At 46.0% G+C, this 13,326-nt stretch overlaps 2 protein-coding genes and 1 pseudogene across 3 annotated transcripts in view; all 3 read left to right on the forward strand.

Moving 5' to 3' along the window:
• The window catches only part of LOC148539616 (uncharacterized), a 29,799-nt gene extending 26,871 nt beyond the window's left edge, over positions 1-2,928 (forward strand). The window contains exon 3 of the mRNA XM_088451403.1: positions 2,695-2,928. Within this exon, the coding sequence (XP_088307529.1) occupies positions 2,695-2,928 (234 nt within the window). The remainder of the gene's footprint in view (positions 1-2,694) is intronic.
• ANKHD1 (ankyrin repeat and KH domain containing 1) overlaps positions 1-13,326 on the forward strand; it is a 396,742-nt gene that overhangs the window by 27,437 nt on the left and 355,979 nt on the right. The gene's annotated exons all lie outside the window — the stretch shown is intronic.
• On the forward strand, positions 1,577-2,254 carry LOC148539617 (uncharacterized; annotated as a pseudogene).

The raw sequence follows: 13,326 nt of genomic DNA on the forward strand, positions 1-13,326 counted from the left end.
GCTCCTTCACACACAGTGATCACTATGTGATCACTGTAGTTCTGGAGCCGCAGCGGGAGGGTCTCCCGCTGGAGGCCCGGATACAAAGCAGCGGCGGCGGCTACCAGAGCCGCCGCAGCTCCTTCACACACAGTGATCACTATAGTTCCGGAGCCGCAGTGGGAGGGTCTCCCGCTGGCGCCTCTGTTAGATAGCAGCGGCGGCTACCAGAGCCGCCGCTACTGCTGTTTACTGAAGGGGAAGGGAGTGGAGATGGCTGCCCGATCACTGCTGGCCACACTGATCGGGTCACAGCAGCAGTACTGCTGCTTCTAATGGAGGGGGGCTGCCGACGGTGCCCGATCACTGTGGCCAGCAGTGATCGGGACACACTGGAGAGGTGGCCTGGCCAGCAGTGATCGGGACACACTGGAGAGGTGGCCGCGCTTGCAGAGGGACCAGAAGGTCCCTCTGATGTAGGCGGCTGTGGGAAGATTAGCTTCCCACAGCCGCCTAGTGGGCATTTCTGACTGGTCGTATCAGATACGACCATGTCAGGGAAAGCCCAGCCTGGTGCGGTCGTATCTGATACGACCGTGCCAGGCAAGTGGTTAAAGGACATTTCCGATCGGAGACTGGAGAGCACTGTTAAGTCCATTTACACCGCTGGGGTGACTCTTCGTCCAGCGATCGTTAGCTGCTGGACTAACAAGGCTATTGAAATTTGGGCTAAGCAATTGGCGGACGGAATGAAAGATCAACTACCTATGGAGGAATTCATTCCATTAGCAGAACATATAGGTGAAGCGGCAGTTTACCTTGGAGAAGCGTCTAAGGATGTTTGTTCTATTGCCTCCAGAACTTCAGCTCTGGCAATTTCAGCACGGCAGGCGCTGTGGCTCAAACTTGGCAGGATGACGCGGAATCCGAAAAGGCTGTGGAAGCACTTCCTTTCACTGGACATGTACTATTCGGGGCAGAACTAGATAAATGGATATCTCAGGCTACTGGAGGTAAATCCACTTTTCTACCATCTCCAGCTCCTCCACCTAGGCGATCTTACTCAGATCCTTCATTTCACTCCTTTCGGGCCCTGGGTCGTTCACGTGGTCGTTTCAGAGGATCATCAAAGTCCCGGGGTACCAGAGGTCGGGGTAGAACCGCAGCCACCAGAGTCTCGAGTCTACAGGAAGTTAAGTCCACTTCTAAACCCAGTGCATGACGGGCTTCCTTCTCACCTGGGGGACCCCAGAGTGGGAGCGCGTCTTCGGGACTTCAGCGAAGTCTGGACGGAAACCTGTGCGGACGCTTGGGTCCGATATCTAATAATTTGGGGCTACAAGCTAGATTTTCAACTGCAACCCCCAAATTCATTTTTTTTACCACAGGTTTGCCAGTTTCCAACGGCAGAAGTGTGGTCTTACAGAAAGCAATAGACAGGCTTCTGTCCATGAAAGTGGTAATCCAAGTCCCCAGTCATCAGAAGGGAAAAGGATTTTACTCCAGTCTTTTTGTCGTTCCGAAGCCGGACGGTTCGGTCAGACCCATTCTAAACTTAAAGGATCTCAATCCATACTTACGGAACTTCAGGTTCAAGATGGAGTCTCTTCAGTCGGTAATTGCAGGCTTGGAGGAGGGCGAGTTCATGGTATCTCTAGATATCAAGGACGCCTACCTGCACATTCCCATTTGGCCACCTCACCAGGCTTTCCTGAGATTCGCAGTTCGAGATTCACATCTCCAGTTTCAGGCCTTGCCCTTCGGCTTATCTTCGGCCCCACGGGTATTCACAAAGTTTATGGCTGTGATGATGAGTCTCCTTCGGAAACAAGGAATCACTATTATTCCGTACCTGGACCACCTACTCCTGAAGGCGAATTCCAAGGATCAACTATTACAGGACATCACCATGACGCACAACCTCCTCATTCGTCATGGATGGATCCTGAATTTTCCCAAATTGCATCTGCAACCGACACAGAGATTGCAGTTTCTAGGAATGATCATGGACACAGTGTCTCAACGGGTGTTCCTTCCCCAGGGCAAAATAACTTCCGTTCAGGAGATGGTGAGGTTGGTCCTTTGACGTCGGCAGGTTTCAGTTCATGCATGTATCCGACTTCTGGGGAAGATGGTGGCAGCCTTTGAGGCTGTCCAGTACGGTCGTTTTCACTCCAGACCTTTTCAGCTAGATCTATCACAATGGTCGGGATCCCACCTGTTTCTTCACAAGAGTCAGGTTACAACCCAAGACTTTCCCTACTGTGGTGGCTAAACTCAGTTCACCTTGCGGAGGGAAAGAGATTCGGAGAGTGGGATTGGACGCTTCTTACCACGGATGCGAGTCTAAGAGGCTGGGGAGCAGTAGTTCTGTAGCATCACTTACAGGGAAGCTGGACAGCACAGGAATCGAGTCTTCCAATCAACATATTGGAGTTAAGAGCAGTTTTCTATGCATTACAGACTGCAACTCACTTTCTGAGGGGCCGAGCAGTCAGGGTCCAGTCCGACAATGCCACAGCAGTGGCATACATAAACAAGCAAGCAGGCACCAGAAGTCGTGCGGCCTTGAAGGAAGTCAGCAGGATTCTGATCTGGGCGGAAAGCTACGCAAGGTCGATTTCGGCAATCTTCATTTCGGGCATCGAAAATTGGGAGGCAGATTACCTCAGTCGTCAGGATGTACATCCAGGAGAATGGGCTGTACATCCACAGGTGTTTCAGCAGCTGGTCCAACGGTGGGGTCTTCCGCAGGTCGACCTCATGGCATCCAGGCAGAACCATCAGCTGTCCCTTTACTGCTCTCGAACAAGGGATCCACAAGCGGTGGCTGTGGATGCACTGTCAACACCATGGCGGTTCCAATTCATTTATCTGTTTCCTCCATTTCCCCTTCTCCCTCGAATCCTTCAACGCATCAAGAGGGAACAGCGGCCAAGGTCCTGCTGATAGCTCCGGACTGGCCTCGCAGAGCTTGGTACTCCAACATTCAGCTCCTGTTTGTAGACAATCCGTGGCCTTTACCACTCAGAGGATCTGCTCCTTCAGGGTCCTTTACTCTATCCAAACTTAAAGCAGCTACGTTTGACAGCCTGGTTGTTGAAAGGGCCATCTTAAGACGTAAAGGGATACCTTCCAAGGTGATTCCTACGATGCTTAGAGCCAGGAAGGAAGTTACTTCCAAGCATTACCATCGTATTTGGAGGGCATATGTAACCTGGTGCGAACGTAGAGTTCTGCCTTCTAGGGAGTTCAGTCTTCCCAGATTTCTGCTTTTTCTGCAAGCAGGTCTCTCAGCAGGCCTTCGGTTGGGATCTCTGAAGGTACAAATTTCAGTACTCTGTTTAGTTCCAAAAGAAATTTGGCCTTATTACCGGATGTGCAAACTTTTCTGCAGGGTGTGGTTAGATTACAACCACCCTTTGTTCCTCCTACAGCTCCATGGGACTTGGACTTCGTCCTGTCTTTCTTGCAGTCTTCGTTGTTCGAGCCTTTGGAGTCGGTGGAATTGAAGTATCTTTCATGGAAGGTGATACTTCTGTTGGCTCTGGCTTCCGCCAGGAGGGTGTCGGAGCTGGGAGCTTTATCATGTCGTCCACCATATTTGGTATTTCATGAGGATAGAGCTGAGCTACGCACCAGAATGAATTTTCTGCCTAAGGTGGTTTCGGCCTTCCACATCAATCAACCTATTGTGGTTCCGGTTCTTCCACAGGATTCTCCTTCTAGATCCTTGGATGTGGTTAGAGCTCTTCGCATATATGTAGACAGGACGGCAGCCGTTAGCAAGACAGATACTCTTTGTTTTGTATGATGCTGCTCGTCAGGGTTGGCCAGCTTCCAAACAGACACTGGCTCGATGGATTCGTCTGACCATACGACAGGCATATTTGGCCTCGTCTAGAGAACCTCCATCTTCCATTACCGCATATTCCACTCGCTCAGTGGGTGCCTCGTGGGCGGCTGCTCGAGGCATTTCTATGGAATCTCTATGCCGGGCAGCTACTTGGTCAGGACGGCATACTTTTGTTCGGTTTTACAGATTTGACACCTTTGCGACTTCTGCAGCGCAATATGGTCGGTCTGTTTTGCAGGGTTCTCAGCACTGATGGGAGCTCTGGGATGTCCCCACTGTCTTGAAGTCCTCCAGTGTCCCCTAGTGGATGAAGGAGAAAATAGGATTTTGGTACTTACCGATAAATCCCTTTCTCCTATTCCACAGGGGACCCTGGTCGCCCACCCTGCGCTGTTCTTCCTGCCACCTGCTATGCCTGTTCGCGACATGTTTGTTGTCTAGGGTGATGTTATGAATGTTAGAGACATGTTTGTCGTCTCTTGTTTCATTCTATTTTGCTTTGTTTTCACCTTTCAGTTGTAATGTGTACTTTCGCCTCCTCCTCTTCTGTCAATCTTTTTTCTCTGCTCCCCTCAGGCTCGGTTCTAATACTGGCCTATAGGGGGGTATAGAGGGGAGGAGCTAGTCACACTTCATTTAAATTTAAAGTGCCAGCTCCACTCAGCACTGTCTATACCCCACTGTCTTGAAGTCCTCCAGTGTCCCCTGTGGAATTGGAGAAAGGGATTTATCGGTAAGTACCAAAATCCTATTTACCACAATAACCATTATATGGTTGAGGGATTGAGGGTATCTTGATGCCCAAATATAGTATGTGGGAAGGTGCCCAATTGAAGGGAAAGGTGGTTTCTCAGCCTCTGCGTGCTTCAGGATAAAAATCCAGAGATTCTGTTTTAGCGGTATTCACTTGAAGAACAGCTATAGACTTAAAAATACTAAGTGTATGTTCTACTAGTGGTATGACCTGTCTCGGAACCTGGAAATCTAGTAGTAAGTCGTCTGCAAAGGCTGAGACCTTGAGCTCTTGATCAGCAGTTATCCCATGCCAACCCTGCAGATGTTCAAAATGTTGTAATAAGGGGTCAATCGCCAGGTTAAACAGCAAGGGAGATATGGGGCAACCCTGCCTTGTTCCTCTATATAAGAGAAAACGTGTAGTGGTATTTAAAGCGTTACTAGTCAAAAATGATGGGTTATAAAGGGTTTCAAAGACATGTATGAAGTCCAGGCCAAAGTGTTGTTGATGGGAAATTCTGACGCTTTGTCATGGTCACAGATGACCGTAATATTGTAGGTTTCCTAAGCCTGCTGAGTGTTTCATGGCCGCTATAAGGTCCTGATATTGTGGACAGAATGTCTCCCCTTAATAAAAGCAGTTTGAGCCGAATGTATAATTCTAGCAAGAATAGGTTTTAAATGTTGCTGTATTAATTTAGAGAATAATTTAAGGTCCTGATTTAGTAAGGAGATAGGACGTTAAGAAGTAACCAAGGCAGGATCGCGGTTAGGTTTTGTGAGAACTACAGTATGACACGAGCTGCATTGAAATGGGGGGGGGGGGGGGGGGGAGATTCATGATCAGTCAGTATGGAATTAAATAAATCCTTAAAATATGGAGTAATATGCAGCATATTAATATTTTATAATACTCCACACTCAGTCCATGTGGCTCAGGAGTTTTGCCCCCCGGTAGAGATTTAATAACTGTAAACAAACAAAATGTTCCTATGCGCTCCTAATGGGAATTTAACTTTCCACTCTATAATTTAGTAGATCCTATGTGGATCTACTTAACAGTGATGGCATCACTTGTTTCAAATTGAATCATCTTGGACACCTAAATTTATTATTTTTGAACTACTACTAAATTATAGAGTGGAAAGTTAAATTCCCATTAGGAGCGCATAGGAACATTTTTTTTGTTTTACTGTTATTGGGGTGATCTGTGATGATCACCATTGTTTCAGTGCTGCCCTATTTAATGTGGATCGCGTTTGTTTAAACTATCCTTTGTACAGAGATTTAATAACAGCCCGAAGCTGCTCCTCTGTTACAGGTTCAATTGAAACTATTGCGCTCTTCCTCTTTAAGCTTAGGTAGGCCAGTGTGACGGAAGAAATCTAGTCCTAGAGCATGACTGGAGCGTCATATAAATGTTCGTAATAGTGGAGGAATTCCTCAGCTATGCTCTCTGGATCTGAAAGAGCCTCCGAAGTGGAGGAAGTAAGTTTTCATTGTGTTTGGGGGCCGTACGTTGCCGTTGCATAGAAGCTAACAATTTGCCAGATCTGTTGCCCCATTTAAAATATCTCCGTCTCTGGAAAGTAATATCCTTAACTGCTATTTCTGCACAGAGGTTGTCATATAACACTTTAGCCTCTTTGTATTTGTTTGGAGTCATCCATCAGATGCCGTAAAAAAAACAGAATAGGCATTTGTTAAAACAATGCTACTATGTTTCTGCAAGCGGATAGAGTGTTTTGCGGCGGTGAGCCACATAAGCAATAATGTGGCCTCTCATTACAGGCTTGGAAGCGGCCCAGAATAAATTAATATCTTGAATATGTTGCATATTATCCTTAACATAATTTTCTTAAAATCCTGCTCTAAAAGCTTTTTAAAAACCTCTGGGTTTCTTAAGTGAGCAGGGAATCGCCAATTATATGAACTAGAAACAGGGGTAGTGAGCTTCAAAGCAAATCAAATAAATCATAATATTGTATATTCCTGAGTCTACCATCCTATGTAGGAAATGTGAAGAAAGCAGCCAAAAATCTATTCTGGAGAAGGCGTCATTAGGATGGAAGTAAAAGGAGTATTCCCTGGCGGTCGGCTGATGACGATATCTCTATGGGTCTATCAACTGAAGTGTTCCCTTCATGTAAGATAGAGAGGATGGTACGCCCCCCCTTGACCCAGCTGAGGCTCCAGACCTGTCTAAAGATGGGGACTGTACAGTATTGAAGTCATCTCCTAGCATTGGCAAACCTTCCATCCAACCCTGTAATGTTCCAAAAATGTCTGAAAAAAAAAAAAACACAAGGACCATTCGGGGCATAGATGCTAGCAATAGTAAACTCTTCGGATTCCATAGGGTCCACAGGAATTACCTTGGGATATGTGGTTGGAGTGATCCAGGCACCAAACAGTTAAAAGCTCTAGCTCCCAGGATGCACTGGTTCCTCCTCCATATATTCCCTGCCCATGGCTACAGGTATTTAGTTTTTTGTTTGGTGCGCAGGAGTGCAACGTACTGAACAGGGGACTGCCTCGGCCGTTCCAAGCAAGTTTTTATTTTTATTATGAGTAAGCAGCACTAGGCATTCGGATGGACGCCCATGCTGTTACTCAGTCTACCCCCACTGCAACACCACTGTGGGAACTGGTGATTTCGACGGGTCAGCAGGGTCACTCTGATCCCCGGGTCTGCAACTGGAAACTATAAGGCGGTTCCCCGCGGCCACAGACGACTGGGAACCACGTGATAGTTCGTGCCTCCGGCAGTGGAGACCTGCCGGGGGACGCTGTAGTAAGTAGCCAGGTAAACTGCCTCCCCAACTAGACCACCGGAACATGAGGGATCCTGACAGCCGGGGGTGATTCGGCGGTGGCCATGATATGTCAGTATGCCGGGTGGATCCACACAGCAGAGGGGAGGTACGCTCTCCCTGGCTGCCCCTCCCCCGACACAGATGCTGGTCCAGATGTGAGGTTTCCTGCATCTGGGTTGCCCCGCCCAGCCTCCCTTTATATTAGTCGGCCAGAGACCATTCTCTGGTGCTCTCGGTGGCTGCAATCTCAGGAGGTTTGGTCAGTCTATACCTCTCCTAAGATGGCCATGTTATATAGAGCTCAATATCCTACTTGTGCTATTCTATTCGTAGTTGACTAAGAGCTAATTTTGCGTGTGTGTGTGTGTGTGTGTGTGTGTATGTATGTGTATATATATATATATATATATATGTATTTGTGTGTGTGTGTATATGTGTGTGTGTATGTATGTGTATATATATATATATATATATATATATATATATATATATATACGCTATCACTCACACGCGCAATTAGCTTTTAGTCAACTACGAACAGCCCAAGGCCAAGTAGGATATTGAGCTCTGTATAACCTGGTCACCTAAGGAAGGTATACAGGGAGACCGCTGTATGCAATGTGAAAATGTTCACCCCCACAATAACCCACAAACCTGTAGCAGAGGGTTATGAGGAGAAATAGCAGTGATAATTATAACTGACAGTAATTCAGGAAACACAAGGCAGTATAACACAGAGCACATAAGTCACATACAATGTAAAATATATTTATTATATATATTTATTTTTGCTGTGTTACACTGCTTGAATTACTGTCAGATAACTATCGCTGCTATTTCTCATAACCCTCTGTGGGTTATTGTGGGGGTGAACATTGTCAGATTGCAGTCTCCCTGTGTATCTCTCGTTTGGTGGCCAGGTTATACAGAGCTCAATATCCTACTAAGCCAGTGATCGGGCCGAGCAGAAAAAAATGTGGGTCCCAGGGACCCCTCACTTTACAAAATTGGGGTCCTACTCCACAGTTTCTGGGTCCCATCACAATTTATGCTTTTGAGCTCCCCATATGCCATGAAACCACCCCACATGCCCTGCACATACTGTATACTATGGAAAGTCAGTCACCAAACACCCAATGATCTTCCCCATCCCATTAATGTCATTATTGGGATCTCCCCCAGCCCCATGATCATAACTGCACCCAAATCAATAAAATGTATGAATATGATATTAGCAGACTATATGGTGCTGTATGATGTTTACATAAAATTATGTAGAAACTGCAGTTTCTGTATAATTTTATGAATTGTTCCTATGTACTAACAGCACAATGCAGGAGATTTCACAGACATCTCCGGGAAAGTGCTAATTAAGTGCTGTAGATCGCAGTCCACATTATTATGTGGAGTACAATCTGACCCCTATGTACTAAACTCCAAAAAGCAAAGCTTTTTGGAGTTTTATCCCAGGTAGTTTACACCATCACCAGATGTCCCTTCTAGAATGCTGATGCCAAGTTTAAAGAAGCCTTAACCAGTCTTAATAAGCATAAACCCAAAATTAAAACATTTTAGTTTGGATGAGAAAAACAAAAAACACTCTTAATACATCTTACGAATTAGGTGTGTCTGGGAGAAGGGCAGTCTACCACTGAAATTGGGTGTATGTGAGGCCCCCCTGCGGGGTGCAGTTATCGGGGAAGCCTGTTGTCCTGTCCGGAGTGCGACTGATGGGAGCGGAGAGGGCAGAAAGCCGGACCCCTCCTGACACACAATCCCCCCACATTTGCAAGGACATACTCCAACAGCTGCAAAAATGTGCTACTTTTCAATGAAAGCAGCCGTGTGATATCTCATACTAGTGTTTACTCTAGCTCCGGCGGCAGGCAGGGCGCCGGAGCTAGAGAGGGTAACCTTATGTATGCGCCGAAGGCGCGCGGCCGAAAAGGGTGCGTGGTCATGAAAAGGGGGCGTGTCTATAAGACTCGTCCCCTTTTCGTCATACTTGGGGGCATGCCCGGCATGTCCGGGCAGCCCCCAAGCGCTGCAGAAAGGGAGAATAGATGCCGGGCACATGCGCCCGGCGTCTATTCTCCGGCGGTGACCGGGACGTCACCGCAACACCGCATGTTTCTCCACCCGCGGGACACTGCGTCCCGCGGGTGAGAACGGCACCCGCAGGCTGTGAGGGCAGGGTGCTTTTGCCCTCCTCCTGGAGGGTAGGGTGCTTTTTGCCCTCCAGAAGGAGGGCAGGGCGCCGCGCCCCGCTAAAACAGCCTAGCGGGAACGCTACATACATAAATTAAATTTGTTTATCATATCGATATCGGATATACATTGAATAAAGTGACAGTCATAGTTGGTTACAGTATTTGATATATGTGCTGTGATCTACGAGGACTGCTATTGTCACAATTATTCTTTTGCAGTCAATTCCTGTGCAACTTGATTTCAAACTTCTACCAACATAAGTTAATGCACAATTACAAGAATAGAGGATATTGATTGAGGTATGCTCAGAACACACAATTTTGTCAGGTATGTGAGAGAGGAAAGCATATTAGTAGGTACCACTCACTAACAGTAATAGGTGGCTGCTGTGTCCCATGTATATATAGTAGTGGATGGGATATGAGCGGAACCTCCACATTACTATGAGGGTATGAAGGAAGTAAGTGGCATCTGCTGTCCTCCCTCGTATGAACCACTGTGAGCCTGATGTCTCAGTGCAGGCTCACTGGTGAATCCAGAGACAGAATGAGTTTGCCAGGAGGTGCACTAAGATTAGAGAGGTAGGGCCAGGGTATCTGGTGCTGTTGCCAAATATGCGAGTGAAACCTCTGAGAATATTAGGCAGGCAAACCCCGGAGCCCAAGACCCCCCCTAGAGAAGAAAAACTGGGAATAAGCTGGTCCCAGTGTGACACTCTCACCCCACTGTTATGTAAACACAGCGCAGTGGGAACATTAGTGAGGTGGCGCAGACAGCGCGTCCCTGCAAGATACCTGAATAGAGTGGAATACAGACGCGGCTAGGTCCTTGCTGGAGTCTCCTCGTGCGCACTGGAGGCTCTCAGCTGCTGCAAGACGCACGTTTTACCGTGTACTGGCTTTTTCAATTGCTTTAGAACTAGTGATTACTTATTCATGACTGAAACAGTGAGTCACGTGTTACTCGCGCTGTTAACCATCTCTCAATGACACTCTTATTAATGAAAGGATTATCAGGAGGTATAGGAAAAAAAGGAAAAGATACGATACAATACTGTGGTGAGCTGCATTACATAGCAATTAGATATAAGCTGAGGTATGCAGTTGCCCATAGTAACCAGATGTAAGGTGAGATGTTAATGAGATCTATTACAACCTATAAATACATACATATAGATAAAAAGGAAAAGCTAAAACTTTGAATAGGACATAATAATAGTTAGAAGAGGAGCCCTGGCAATTATCTGATTGCTGGATATATGATATCACATAATTAAAAGAATATAACATATAGCAAAAGTATTAACAATCGACATTTCCTGTATTACATTTGTGAGTAATAAAGTACTCAGTTATTACAAGGTAATATATATTTCTGAGAATAGTAATCTATACCAGTAAATAACAGTGCGTAATATATTTTAGAAGACGGATGAAAAACACCCAAGGATAGAAAGGAGGGGGGGGCTGGTGATTAAATATTTGAGATGTGATCTCGTTAGTCTAACCATAAATTACAAGCTATATAGGTAAATATGTTGGAACATAGGACATTGAGGAGACGTGGAGGACTCTGTGAGTAATTGTCTATGAATAAACGATTCAGTGTGTACAGACACTTTAAAAATTTGAGATTGAGTATGACAATCCTAAGGAATCTATGTAGAGACCCCACTTCCTATAAAAGCTGATAATTCCCGACTCTATACTTGATTGAGCAGATTTTCTATCAATATATAATATTTGCAGTAATTTACCATGTACTTCTGCAAGAAACGGCGACGATTTAGAGATCCAGTGAGTCAGGATTATTTTTCTAGAGATGGTAGCTAAAACAGTTATAGTTGATTTACGAGTAGGTCCTAAATCCCATTCTAAAAAGTTAGCATATAGACACGCTAGAGCAGGGGTGCGGAACAATTTTTCTGCCGAGGGCCATTTGGATGTTTATAAAAATCATTCGCGGGCCATACAAAATTATCAACTTGCCTGCTATATAGAGCCCAGCCCCACAGGAAAATTAAGACTCACCCAGGCCAGTATTGCACGACTCCAGTTAAGTCTCCTCTCCTCTAAAATAGCTAGAGCAGCCAGACAGCAATGGGTGCTCCAGCAGGCACAGACACCCACTGTCTCACACAGCCATCAGTCACTGGGTGTGGGGGTGCAGCACCAAGGCGCCCTGGGAGTGCATCAGCAGGGCTCACTCCCTCCTTCCATCCCTCAGATATTCAGCAGCTCTGTGTCCCACTGCTCTGCGCTGCACCTCTCCATCCTCCTCCGCTTAAGATGTCGGCGGGCTGAAGGAGGACGGGTGGCATGGGGTTGGACGGCGCTGCGTGACTTCTGATTTCACACTGCGGCGCCGTACACAGCCGGGCAGCGTCTGAGCCGAGTGCTCAGGGCTCAGCGCTGCCCGGAAAAAAAGGGGGAAGAGAGCCACGGCTGGCTGGGCCTGATAAAATGGTCTTGTGGGCCGTATACGGCCCGCGGGCTGGAGGTTCCCCATCCTTGCGCTAGAGTATCGGGATATACAAATGCCAAGACCTTATTCCAAAATTTTCTGATGTGTCCGCACTCCCAGATGCAGCATATAAATGAGGCTGAAGAGATCTCACATTTGGGACATTCCCCTGCTTGTGAAGTATTAAATCGGGCATACTGAGCTGGGGAGACAATAGGCTCTTTGTATTGTATGTTTGTAGGTAGAGCTGAGAATGTCAGTGTTGAGTCTTAGTGCTGACTAAGTTGCACTGCATCTGTGAGTGATGGGACATGTTTTTGCCATTGGAGAAGTAATCTATCCCATTTTCTATCCACAGAAATAGCGGTTAAAATAGTATAAATGTGTCTAATGCTCACAGAGGTTTAAGACGGATTGTAGAGGATTAAGGTTGGTGTACGACTCCTGGGGAGATACTTGTGAAACTGATACTGAGGATACTCATGTACTTGCCTCATTTGCAAGTACTGTACATGAAAAAAAAGTGATTGGGGAGATTATATTTTTCCTTCATATCTGAAAATTGGGGAATACCTGGGTCAAATACTTTTGAAGAATCTGACAGTCCCTTGTCTTTCCAGATGAGAAAATTAGTGGAGGTAAGTGATGGAGGAAAAGATGGATTTCCCCATAGCGTGGAGATGATTGTGGATTTCTCTTACATTTTTTTTTATTAAGAGTGATCCATGCATAATAAATATAATGGAATAATGGATTGAGGAGCTTTTGAGAGGGAATATCAGTAACTTTAGTATGAAGAAGTGCACTCGTGGAGTATGGATAAAGTAAAGCTGCATCTAATTTGGGATCTGTGAAAGCATTTCTGTCGTACAGCCAGTCAGCAGCACATCTAAACAAAGTGGATAAAGAGTATGAAGCAAAATCAGGGACTCCCACTCCACCCGCTTTCCTTGGGGCCATGAGCTTGTCCAAAGCTATATAAGATTTTTTTCCCTTTCCAGAGAAATGTAGTCATAATTTTACGCAAATGTATAATATCACGTCTGAGGACACCCAAGGGTAGCATCTGGGAAGATTATACTTTGAAGAACCGCCACTCTACCCAGAATGGACAGTGGTAGTAATCTCCAATTATCAAGCAGAAGGGTTATCTTTGCCATCACAGGAGTAAAGTTTTCATCATATAGTCTGGAGAGATCTGCAGTGATCTGAATCCCCAAATATTTAATCTTCTTATCGGATACCTTTTAAAAGAGGATGTCAATG

This window comes from Taudactylus pleione, unplaced genomic scaffold (assembly GCF_031769625.1).
Source record: "Taudactylus pleione unplaced genomic scaffold, aTauple2 ptg000025l, whole genome shotgun sequence".
NCBI lineage: Eukaryota > Metazoa > Chordata > Amphibia > Anura > Myobatrachidae > Taudactylus > Taudactylus pleione.